We start from the raw sequence: 13629 nt of genomic DNA, 5'->3' as shown, positions 1-13629 counted from the left end.
TACCGGTACTCATCACCTAGTATTTGCATAACATACCAATAGCATAACAAAGAACGAGAAGAGCAAAACCAAAATACAAGCCCTGTACCAATTGGTGGGGGTTTGCTTGAGCTGTGGAACCTCTCAATGACAAATGGTCCAGACTGGAAGGATGAGACATTTCTTATTGTGCTTCAGAAGGAAACTGTCCTTCTGTAAACTGTAAGTTACATTGTTAATTTAGTTTGTATTTACTTTTCTAGTTTAAGTTAATTCAATTAAATAAATTGTAACTACAATATTGTATACAATTACATTTAAAACATTGTTTGTTTTTCAACCATATCTGTTGACAATATAATTTCTTTATATATTGAATGCTACATCCTGCTACCTTTGTCAGCTTCTCTATTTCAACTAAAACTAGTAATTTCCTATACAAACATATTTCCTACTATTTATGCATAATAATCATCTGTTCTGTGCGCACGCGAGGGAACATGTTTGCGCGTGCACGTGGCGTCATTAAAACAGACTCCAGAGTACAACCACTTCTGAAATTAACACTGCACCCCTGATTATCATCATCATCATCATGCAATTCATGTCAAACGCGTCTGCATAATGTAAACTCATTATGTGATATAATCTCCAGCCTCGACCAATAGTGGGTCTTGGTCTCTTGGAAGAGGCAGGTTGTTGAAATGATGCTGCCCGTGCGCGTGTATATGGACGGCAGACGGCCCCTATTTACATAATAGGTCCTACGTAACCCGGACCGCGCCTTTAAAAGCGCGAGAGATCCCGGACCGCGACCTTGTAGATGCCGACCCGGTGCCGTCTGGCTCATCCTGGAGGCGAGCCGTTACCTTACCGTGACAAATATTTCCAAGCGACTGTTTCGATGGAATGGAGTAACTTTACAAACTGTTGAGGGGATCATTACTGAAGCCACTGCCTGTCTCTGGGGTTCAACAACGCAACTTTGTGTTGGTTTATTATCTTGTAAGCATCGCAAGTTGGTTTACGCACAAGAGAAACATGTAAGTGACATTTATTTTCTAGTTTATTATTATTATTCGTATTTTTATTTAAAAAAAAATAAAAAAATGGAAGCATCTATAATCTGCATTCTGAACGCGCGCAATTACGCACACAAGAATGGATAACCTTTGCGTCTATACTGCAAACTCAGTATGCTGTGATTTCGTGAGCGCGTCAGTTAGACGTAAAAAATAAAAAGTTAACAATATATATTTCTAAATAATGACATGTCATTTCGTATTTCACAAAAAGAAAACCATCACAGCCTGGATGGGGCTGCAGAGGACGTTGCGTTTGTGTGATTTGTTTTGTCCAAGCTCACTTATTCGTGGCTATTGAGAAAGATCTGTCCAAAGTTAGTAACCTGCAGGGGCCACATATAGGGAGTGTCTCCAGGGTCGTGACTGAACAAGCCCTGCGGATTGACGGGATGAAAATATGAACTTCTAGTAAAAATTTTCGTTGAAACTATACATTCCACCTTGCAAGTCTGCCGGGAAAGTAACGTTGTGAAGAGATATTGCTATTATTGCGACTGATATCGCAGTTGCGCTATATAATCCATCATCGTTGTTTGTATTTTGTTTTCATTGAAAGGAAGTATATCATGATCATGGTGTGACTTTCGCTGGGGGTCTATACTGTACCAAACAAAAATGTGTCCCGGGAAGGGATTTGTAGGCCAGGCACCGCGATGCTTACATTTAGAATGGTGTTTTGACACATATTTTGCCTTTATGAAATATTGCTGTTCTTCTCCTGCTAATTGGAAATCGCACTATGCCATATTGCAATTTCGATTAACTGTACAGCCCTATAGTTGCATGTAAGCCCGTCGCTGTCTCATAGTGAATATCTTCTTCTGAACATATTGTACTGAATGAGGGAAAATCTATAATGACGTTCAATTTACTCTTTCCGGAGGTAATAGTGGACGTTGCAGCACATACTGGACAAACAGGCAGCACCTTCAGTGATAAAATCCTAATTATATTTGTATTTAATTATTGTACTTGTTTATCATAACCAGCACAGGTCTGCTTGCTTTCAGTATTTGTTGTAAGAGCGTATTGTCTGCAGAGAAAGTCTTTCATGGCATCATACTTTAGTGACATGGTGATATATACAGTACTCTTTATGTTGTGCTTTAATTTAAGGCTATAGACATTAAAGGCCAAAGGGGCACTTTAAACAATGCTGATTTATTTTGCACATAATCTCACATACATCCAAAAACAGTTTTGCACACGTTCATTTAGTTTGACAGTTATTGAGAGTAAATTAGTTTGAATATGGCCACCACCAGTGATATCACATTCAATGGTAAATGGTGCGTTGTGTTAATTAAAGCGCCATGAAATTATGTAGAGGAAAAATAGCAATACCTAGTTTTGTAGGGGCCGCTATACCCTATCATTTAATTGAGATGTAATTAACACAACACAAGGATTCAATGTCCCCGATGACATCACTTCCCATATTCAAACTCGTTTACTCTAATAAACTGTTAAACTATAAACTATGTGTGCAAAACTGTTTAGAGTTTTTGGATGTGTGAGAGTTTAAGTGCCAAAATAAATCATCATTCTTTTTTGGTGAAGTGCCCCTTTAAATAGCAGCAAATATTTCCCTTCGGGGCAAAATAAGTGCAACGTTTAAAATAGGCTGTTGCATGAGAGGGCCTACATTTCAAAACAAGTCATTGCAAGTATCAAACAATGAGCGTCATCAGAACTTATTAGGAACACATACTTACTGTACTAAGGTCATAAATAAACACATACTTATTGTACCAAGGTAATAAATAAAGAGGAAGTTTGTGATGAACGTATCAACCTCAATTAGCCAAGATTGGATGGCTGATCTGCTCTGAATATAACAGTTCTATAAGGGTTTTCACTCTCTACCTCTGTTGTGTTTAACTTCATGCTATGTCGAATTTGAAAGCAAAACAATGCAACGTTGTATGCATAATGTAATAGTATTAAGTGTAAAGCTTTCAATACAAAACAAAAGTTTGAAACTATAGGTGAGTAGCATAACTTTACAACGTTTACAACCTTACAACATGAGAGTATCCTTCTTTGAATGACATCTGTGGTGTTTTGTATCCCTCCAGGATGAACAACAGGGACTGGTGGAGGATGTACAAGAGGGGGAGTGTCATGTTCTTCCTGGCTGTGGTGGCACTGACCGTTGTCCAGAGAGGGAGCATCGGCACGGGGGCGCCGTTCCAGCTCGAGAGACACACCCGCATGGACGGGTCCCAGGGGGCGGAGGCTGCGGACGCCTCGCAGCAGAAGAAGGGCCTCCACTCTGAGACCGACGGCTTCTGGAAGGCTAGTTCGCCCCGGGTCGCGTCCCGGGTTCATGCCACCACAGAGGGGCCCGACGTCACCCAGGAGCGGGGTCCCATGACCTGGGACGTGAGCAGCTCCAACTGCAGCGCCAACCTCAACCTCTCCAGCCAGAGCTGGTTCAAAGGCCTGGAGGCCAACTTCAAGCAGTTCCTACTGTACAGACACTGCCGCTACTTCCCCATGATCCTCAACCACCCGGAGAAGTGCTCCGGAGAAACGTACCTGCTCATGGTGATCAAGTCGGTGGCCACCCAGCACGACCGTCGGGAGGTCATCCGCAAAACCTGGGGCAAGGAGCAGGCGGTGGACGGCAAGAGGGTGAAGACGCTCTTCCTCCTCGGCAAACCGTCCAACGAGGCGGAGAAGGCCAACCACCAGAAGCTGCTGGAGTACGAGGACCACATCTACGGGGACATCCTCCAGTGGGACTTCTTGGACAGCTTCTTCAACCTGACACTCAAGGAGACCCACTTCCTCAAGTGGTTCGACACGTACTGCCCCCGCGTGCGCTACATCTTCAAGGGGGACGACGACGTGTTCGTCAGCGTGGGGAACATCTTCGAGTTCCTGAAGAGCGCCGGCCACACCAAGAACCTCTTCGTAGGCGACGTGCTGTTCAAGGCCAAGCCCATCCGCAGGAAGGACAACAAGTACTACATCCCGCAAGCGCTCTACAACAAGACACACTACCCTCCATACGCCGGCGGAGGGGGCTTCCTGATGGATGGTCCCGTGGCCAGGAGGCTCCACTGGGCCTCGGACACCCTGGAGCTTTACCCCATCGACGACGTCTTTCTGGGCATGTGCCTGGAGGTGCTCCAGGTCGTCCCCGTCAAGCACAACGCCTTTAAGACATTTGGCTTAGTGAAAAATAAGAACAGCAAGTTGAACAGAGAACCCTGCTTCTTTAAGAGCATGATCGTGGTGCACAAGTTGCTCCCGTCGGACCTCATGCACATGTGGAATCTGGTCAACAGCGACCTGGTGTGCTCACAGAAAGTGGAGATCTTATAGCCTAGGCAGGACACACTTGGGGACAGGAAAGCACCGGACATTAAGCTCACATCGGTGGGTACGAGTGGATGTTCGGGGGAGGGTTGGGGCGGATGGAGGGGGCAAACGTTAACTCACGGGTTAACTCTGATTCAAGCTCTCCTTTATTTGGAGAAAGACCAGGACAATATTTGAGTATTTATTTATGTACTGTGACGCAGGTTTTGTGGAGCGGCATCCACGACTATCAGAGTAAGTTATATGCAGATTTTTAACGGTGAGTTGATTATTTATATTCTCTTGGGATTTTGAAGGACTTTCAGTGTCGGCAGGCAAATTCAGAGACAACACCCCCCCCCCCCCCGAGGGCGAGCCGCTGGGAAGAGGACAATCAGCTGCTCCGTAGACGACCGAGGCTTTTCACGTTGTACTGAGCACTGCACATGATGTTGATTTTGGATCAGATTTTAACACCCTCCTGTAGTTCAAAATGTTCCTCAGACGATGGAAACAACTGTCTCTACCTCACCGCAGTAGTCCAAAAGTCGCTTGTTTTCCTAAATATGTGGTCACTTTTCTTTCCTGTTCAACCTGACCAGGAAACCAGTGTCTGGCGGGCGTTCGTGATAACTAGTAATGTTGTTAGGGGTCCTTGCACTTCGGGTCACTGTTTTGAATACAACTTGATCTGGACTTCTACTGTTTTACTACTGGAAACTAAAAGACAATAATAATAATAATAATAATAATAATAATAATAATAATAATAATAATAATAATAATAATAATAATAATAATAATAATAATAATAATAATAATAATAATAATAATAATAATAATAATAATAATAATAATAATAATAATAATAATAATAATAATAATAATAATAATAATAATAATTATTATTATTATTATTATTATTATAATTATAATAATAAGATGTCTAAACATGTTACTTGTATGTTGTCTATGGATTTGAATGTGCTGATATACTTGACATGAATTAGGTAGAGGGTTTACATTGAAACTGTGAAACAAATAAAAACTACTGCTGGTACATGAGAGGTTAATTTAATAGCCCCCCCCCCCCCCCCCCCTACACACCAAAATAAAAAAGGGGGGTGGGGGTTGGCAGAAAAGAGAGTTTGATATTTAAATTAATGAGGGGAAGGTATTGGTATTAATGAGATGTTCAATGATTATAGTGCTGAACGTAGTGGGTGGTGATTATGTTTGGATGATGTAAATACATGTGGAAATAAAAGAAAATATAAAAAAGGTTTGAAATGTACATAGGATGATATTTGTAAATAAACATGTGAAAAGGATGTGTGGTTCTCCCATATCTCTCTCAACAGTGTGTCCCAGATTATGCCAGATACACAACACACTGTCGGGGTCAGCCTATATCAGTGGCAAGCGCGGATATGAATATCCAAAACGGGTCATCCGACAATAGCAAGACAATGGTGGATTTAAACGGTGATAAGGGGTTTCTGGTTACACTGCCATACGGTGGAGGCAACGTTTTGAGAACTATAATGTCCTCAGACGCCAAAGGACCGAGTGTGTCCCCGCCAATATGTTAAAGCTGCACTATGCAGTTTAGGGAGAGAAACCTGTTTACATTTGCAGAGCCTTTTTTATTTACATTTTTACTATACAATTATTAGAATTGTTCTATTTCATCCTATTTAATTTCATCAAACAAAATCATCCTGAGGTGTCGTGAACCAAACGTACACCTAGAATATGCTTCTTCCAATAGTAAATTGTAAACAAGATTGCAGGTGCCGTCGTTGTAAAACGACTACAGTGAAATGGTCACTTTTCAGGCAGCTTTCTGGCTTAAAACGAGGTTCCAGGGTCCCAACTTTCCTATAAGGATAATTTGTTTATTGCGTTATGAAACTATACCATTGAATCATCTCTGAGTGAAACATTTTCATTACAGCAATGTTTGCTTGTGAAAGGTGATATAAAAAATATCTCCTCAATAATATGTTTGTACTTTAATGTAAGTAAATACTGACCAAAGACTGAACTGTACATTCCATAGTGATTGAAAGAGAGCAAATCTATGACTGGCAACTCACTCACTCGGTCAGTTATCAGCCCTTTTTACACAGAAATCTTGCAATAATGCCACAATAGAGAACCTCCATTTCTCTGGCTTTGGGTTGTTCACACACACTTAGCCACTCTACCCCTAGTGGCGGCCTGCAGGCATGGCACTTTGTGTAAGACCAAAGACTTTGCATGAATGACAATGTGGATTTGATATCCGCATCAGGAACCAAAATATATAACGTTACCTGCTTTGTATTTGTTTCCAGGAGGGAGGTTTACACAAAGTAATCAGTGTATGATTTCCTGTTGTTTATGTTAAGCTTCAAGATATTGTGTATCTTTTCTCTCTGTGAAAACATGTTGACAGCGATACAGCCAGGTGGTATCGTCCCGGGCTTTAAGTTGGCCCAAAACAGGCAAACAGGGCATTGCAAAACAAAACAATTACATTCCTGTTATTGTTCATAACCCTTGTGGAGTTACAATGATAAGAAAGGGCCATAGGGACACTGGATCTCAGCTGCAGGCTATACGGTTTCATAGGGAGCATCGGCATAACAGGGTCATGTCTGTGAGAAAGGCAGCAGCAATACAGCCGCTAAGTAGATGGCGCACGAATAGCATGACTTAAAGGAACAATCCTCAATCTGAGTATGAACAGAAAAGGTGGCCCACACACACAGGCACGTGCACAAATAGGGCCCAGGGGGGGCTTGAGCCCCTGCCCTTTTGCCCTCAGGGTCAAAAAGTGCCCTTTGTGATTCTATCAAATATAAAGAGGGAAACATATAGCAGTATCCACGAAAAATACACCATGTTTGGTCTTGGGATCCAGCCCCTACGGTGAAACACACCTGCTCCCCTCTTTAAAAGGCCCTTCTTCGGTTTAACTCTTGGCCAACGGACAAGTAATGACCTGTCCAGAGGGCTGTAATGCCCACTTTGTTTAGCCTGTCAGCGATGAGGAACGACATCAGAGTGTGAATAGTGGGTGCCGATGGGGTGAGTGCCCTTTTCTTCTTTTTATCTCAAGCCCCTAAACGTCTGTGCACGGTCCTGCACCCCCACCAGAAAATGTATTCCAAACATAATTATCATTCCCAAGTTGATTGACGAGTGTCTCGACACGACTAACAAGCTGAAATTGGCTAAATATGAGTTTTTAAACGTTTTCTGATGCTGTGGTGCGACGTGCGAGCAGGAGAAGAGAGAGCTGTTTTCTGATGCTGTGGTGCGAGCAGGAGAAGAGAGAGCTGTTTTCTGATGCGGTGGTGCCAGCAGGAGAAGAGAGCTGTTTTCTGATGCTGTGGTGCCAGCAGGAGAAGAGAGAGCTGTTTTCTGATGCTGTGGTGCCAGCAGGAGAAGAGAGAGCTGTTTTCTGATGCTGTGGTGCCAGCAGGAGAAGAGAGAGCTGTTTTCTGATGCTGTGGTGCGAGCAGGAGAAGAGAGAGCTGTTTTCTGATGCTGTGGTGCCAGCAGGAGAAGAGAGCTGTTTTCTGATGCTGTGGTGCCAGCAGGAGAAGAGAGCTGTTTTCTGATGCTGTGGTGCCAGCAGGAGAAGAGAGAGCTGTTTTCTGATGCTGTGGTGCCAGCAGGAGAAGAGAGAGCTGTTTTCTGATGCTGTGGTGCGAGCAGGAGAAGAGAGAGCTGTTTTCTGATGCTGTGGTGCGAGCAGGAGAAGAGAGAGCTGTTTTCTGATGCTGTGGTGCGAGCAGGAGAAGAGAGAGCTGTTTTCTGATGCTGTGGTGCGAGCAGGAGAAGAGAGAGCTGTTTTCTGATGCTGTGGTGCCAGCAGGAGAAGAGAGAGCTGTTTTCTGATGCTGTGGTGCCAGCAGGAGAAGAGAGAGCTGTTTTCTGATGCTGTGGTGTGAGCAGGAGAAGAGAGAGCTGTTTTCTGATGCTGTGGTGCCAGCAGGAGAAGAGAGAGCTGTTTTCTGATGCTGTGGTGTGAGCAGGAGAAGAGAGAGCTGGCCTTTTACTGGCAGTAGACTTTATTTGAAGTCTCAAAGATGTTCAAACCTACTCAGGTGAGGCCAATCAGACTCAGGGTTAAGGTGGCGCAATACTAAAAGCATCGTGGTGAAATAGGCTTCCGTTTTCAGTAACAATCTGTTGAGAAAGACACACAAACAGCTTATATTCCCCCTACGATGCAAACTCTTTCGTGTGTGAATAATACACCTAGAAGAAGAACGCCACACTCTGACTCTAAGTAGGGTGTCTTGTCCCGGGCTCATCCGTGCACATTGACAAGGACATCCACAGGGAGACAGGTTAGATTATGTCTCCTCTGTCCGCTGAACGATATCTGTGAAACATGATGCAGGAGTCATCGACAATAACAGAAGGAAAGCGTTATTGTAGTAGTAACTTGTGTTTATATACGCCTTATACGGTAATCTTGTTTTTATTGTGTGGTCTAACCGAGGTCAAGGACCCTTGTGTGGCGTTTTTGTTACTCACCCAATGTGCATGCGTCTGGTGGACCTACAACATATGTTACATATTACAAGCAATCTAGACAGAATATATGTTTAACATTTTCCATTTACCTTTATCAAGTGCTATTCGTGTTTTTTGTGATAAAATGTGATGCCTGTAAAATAAAAAATAAATCCATTATAGACAGAATCAAGACATGAATGGAATAAATCATGTTTATCTTTGCTAGATATGAATGAAAGAAGGTGGAGGCAGACAGTGGCAGACAGCCATGGCCAAAAATAATTATTGTATAATTTCTATTTTTAGTAAACATTGAAATCGGGTCCCACAGACCCAAACACCAGAACTCTCCAATTTGACCCCATTCAATGTTTAACGTATCTAAATAAATGGTTGACATTATTATTTTTTGCTTATTATTTCATGACTTTTACTAATTTAATGAGAACAAATGGGTAAACATAAAATTAATACAATGATATATTCTCAACATCCTGTACACACTTTGTATGTGTTATGTCTCGGGGTATTGAACCCAATATGCAGATACAGAGCAAAGATAGACAGGTCTTGTTCAAACCCAGTTTGGGTATATTTAATAATAATATAATGGTCAGGTAATCAGTAGGGGTGGGAATCACCAGTTTCATCATGATACGATACGATATCGATTCTTTGGACAACGATACGATATTTGCCGATATCACAAAGTCTCTCACGATACAATACGATACGATTAGATTCAGGTGCCTGCGATCGATATGAGATGATATCATATGCCCATTTAACACAATCAGTAACATTTAGATCAACAAAAAAAAGGTAATGAAAATATCATTTGACATTTGTATTTTTGAGCTCTTCCAGACATTTAAAGGAAAATCAATCTATTGTTTTTAATACAAATAGACCTCCTGTTCACTGTAAAGTGCCACGTTTTTATATATTGAGCTTTAAACTTTAAGCTACATTTTTTGGAACTCAAAACTCACAACCTCCCTCTTCCAAACCGTTCCTACAACAATTTGTTGATGTTGCATGATCATGTATAGGCCTACATTTATTATGTATTATATTGTTTATGTTTAAATAACATTTAAACATCAAACTCCTCTGACCTCATCTGGTCTTTCCAAAGACGCGCGCACACACACACACAGAAAGGGAGAATGCTATGCTGTAACGTCTACACACACGGAGCTACTGCTGTTGTTCTTGGGCGGATATGAGACTCGCCACAGGATTTTCAAAATAAGAGTATCGATATGAATCGATCTTATTACATCGCATCGATCCGATTCGATTGTTGATAATTACATCGATGTATCGATCTGGATCGATGTATCGTCCCACCCCTAGTAATCAGGCAGGAGTCGATACACGGGTACAGGGTAGTTAGCCAGGCAGAGATCAAAACGGGTGCAGGTCCTCATACGTTCCGGGAAAAAGCAAGGCGAGTTTGTCAGGCAGGCAGGGATCAGAGCACGAGAACAGGGTGAAGAGCCAGGAAGGACTGCGGGAAAGGATGAGAACAAGGGGTAGACACAGTCGAAGAACAATGGGCTAGAGAACAATACGAGAGAGCAGAATAACACTACTAACTGGGAAATACGAAGTTACGATCTGGCAGCCTCATGACATCTGGGGTGGGGTTATATTACGGACGTAATTGGCCCACAGACGTCAATCAGCTGCTCCGCTGGCAGCGGCACACCTGCACTCTACACCTGATTAACCTGAGAGAGAGCGGGAGAGAGAGAGAGAGAGAGAGAGAGAGAGAGAGAGAGAGAGAGAGAGAGAGAGAGAGAGAGAGAGAGAGAGAGAGAGAGAGAGAGAGAGAGAGAGAGAGAGAGAAAAGCCAGGTAGGAGCCGTGACAGTGTGCATCGTATTCCTTGGGGTCAATTTTACCCCAGACTGTATAAAACATATAATAATGTCAACCTTTTAACATATATTTGTTTTGATTGTTTAGGATGATATTGAGGTGACGACTACATGCAAAACACCCCTCTGCTTTAGGGCCCTAATCTAACATAGATTGTGTGAGATGCAGTGCGAGAACCACCATAGTTCACACGGGGGAGGGGAGACTACCCACAAGAACTGTTATTTCCTGTGAAATCAGGAGATTGTGCATATAACCCACTTCGCAAGAACTGCCGCAACATGGTTTCCGTAAGGACATTGGTAGTTTATGCAACATAGAGGAGGAGAAAACATAATTATAAAAGCTTGCATATCAGCCTTTTAAATCATTTATTTTGGTGCTCTGTGTGGTTTCTCTTTCTGCCAGTGAGGTTTTATCACAGCTCTCTGACGGTGAAAGTGACATAGAAGAGAATGTGTCATCGACGTTCCAGGCCCCACCAAATACGCTGTCAGCCATGTCCTAGACAGCATTCAAGCTCTTAAGAGAAGCAACAGCAAGTCTTTGGAATGCTGACACTGGAAGGGCAATATTTCCAGCCACCATATCTCTAAAGATATTCCATATTATATCTGTGTGTCATACGCTTTGATGACAGAGAAATGAGACAGGGCAGATGAGAGTGTGGAAAACTTGCAATAATAGTCACATAATAGGTATTCTGGATGTATAATGGGGTGGGTGGGGGGGAGTGGGGGTAATGTTTAATTGAAATGGTTATTTAGGTAGTCAACAAAGAAACATAAAGCACCTGAATTTTTTTTTTAATTATGAAAATTTTCTGGAGGTTTAAACAGCTGGGGTCAAAATGACCCCAAGGGTAAAGGGTGTAAAGTACATTTGAGGATAATGGGAGGGGTAAAGGTAAATTTACTGCATTTATATAACAGCTTTTATCCAAAGCGCTTATGCCTCACATTCACCCGTTCACTTACACATTCACACCAACGGTGGAGGCAACCATGCAAGGTGCCAACCTGCTCATTGGGAGCAGTTAGGGGGTTAAGTGTCTTGCTCAAGGACACTTTGGACGTGCTGCGGGGAGGAGCCAGAATTGAACCGGGAACCTTCGGATTACCAGATGACTGCTCTACCTCCTGAGCCACTGTTGCCCCAAATGCAATTACAGGAATGTAATCACAAGAAATGGTGACTGATAGTTCTGATTTTGGGAACCCTGGCTCTATTTCCTGCTTACCAATGATGGTGTTGATCGTTGGAGTCCTTTCTCTGCACAATCCGTGCTGTTCCTCATACTAGCTCCACAAACCAATGCAAAGTCATTGGGGTCAAGCCCCTGTCTGTACATGTTGACTGAAGGAAACTGACATGTACTCTGCGCACAGTGGAGTAAATTACAGTGGGCCTCAGTCAGCTTGTGCAGACAGGAGCTTGACCCCACTGACTTTGCATTAGTGTGTGAGTAACTAACTGGAGCTGGTATGAGGAACAGCATGGATTGTGCTGAGAAAGGACTCTACCGATCCAACAGCATCACTAATGAGTAGGATAAAGGGCTACCAGGGTTCCAAACATCAGCTGCTCTGCACCCTGTTGCTCCTGCCACTGCTGCATTTTAATGTGACATTTTACTGTACATTTGACTGTACATTACTGTATATTTGACTGTATATTACTGTATATTTTTGGACTGTATATTTCAGAATTTTAGAATGTATATATATTTTAGAATGTATATCGCTGACTGTGTATTTCTATCTTTATTTTATTCTTAGTCTTATTCCTATCCTTATTTTTGAGTTTTGACTAACTAAATGTTCATTGTGAGCGATCTGTGGTGCTGAATTTCCCTCGGGATCAATAAAGTACTTCTATTCTATTCTATTCTATGCTGCATGGCGCTTGTAAAACTCTATTCAATTCTATGCTCTCTACTCTATATGCTGTGCCGCCTTATTGTGTCTTGCAATATTGACAGTGTGGCATCGTTTGTGTTCCCAGCTGCTTGTGTCACAGGCTCGTATGGAGAGCAGAGCTGATACCACACATACAACCATACATGATGTACTGTATGATGTACATGACCATTAATGATTACGTTTTGGAAACCTTAAAAGCCCCCGGCGTAAAAACAGTATTCTAAATATATTGTATTAAAAAATATAATACAATGTATTCTAAATATAATAGTGCGATAGAGTGTGTCCTCCAAAGGCAGCTGAATTTAGCAGCTATTATATAGGCCCCACCGTATCCAGTTTCACTTGTTGTGCGGTGAGGACCGTGGTCTCGAAGGAGGGCCGACCAGAAGACACTGGCCAGCAGGAAGCCAGAGGGTGAAAGACCAGGGTGTCTCTGGAACCCAATCCTGCCTTTCAAACCCCACGGACCTCCACGGATGCAGGAGAGGGAGTGACCCGCGTGCCACTCATGTTGACGCCGGGTGTGAAGTTCCTTGGAACATTTTCTCATAATACCCTGTTTGAATTTCAATGGCCGCTAGCCTTTATGACATCATCATTAGAACGTTCCGTTCTAATTCGATTAGATTAGATCAGATCAGATCAGATCAAATGAGATTACAATTTATTGTCATTATGTACAGCACAAGTACAGTACAAACAAAAAGAGGTTTTGCATCCAACCAGAGTGCAAATGTAACAGTAAAGTGCAATAGTAATATACAATGTACAGGTGATTAAACTGGATATTAAATATATAAATTAATACTACTGAGGAATAGTGCTAATCAAACGTATCTACAGAGTTGTAGCATTATTATGTACAGTGATGCAAGTATAAATACACTATGGTAGTAGTCATACTGGCCAGTAGCGTAACTAGTAAGA

The 13629-nt window shown here is 42.4% G+C and overlaps 1 protein-coding gene across 1 annotated transcript; it reads left to right on the top strand.

Annotated features, from left to right (window-relative positions):
* Positions 1-886: 886 nt before the first annotated feature.
* Positions 887-5081, top strand: b3gnt7 (UDP-GlcNAc:betaGal beta-1,3-N-acetylglucosaminyltransferase 7). The gene is made up of 2 exons (XM_084310797.1): positions 887-1022; positions 3143-5081. Coding segments are annotated over exons 1-2 (1257 nt in total). The 5' UTR covers positions 887-1020; the 3' UTR covers positions 4398-5081.
* Positions 5082-13629: the final 8548 nt, after the last annotated feature.

This window comes from Notolepis coatsorum (genome assembly GCF_963971535.1).
Source record: "Notolepis coatsorum genome assembly, chromosome: 3".
In the NCBI taxonomy this organism is placed as follows: Eukaryota; Metazoa; Chordata; class Actinopteri; order Aulopiformes; family Paralepididae; genus Notolepis; species Notolepis coatsorum.
Note: the sequence above shows the minus strand (reverse complement) of the source record. Positions and strands in the feature narration are given on the sequence as shown.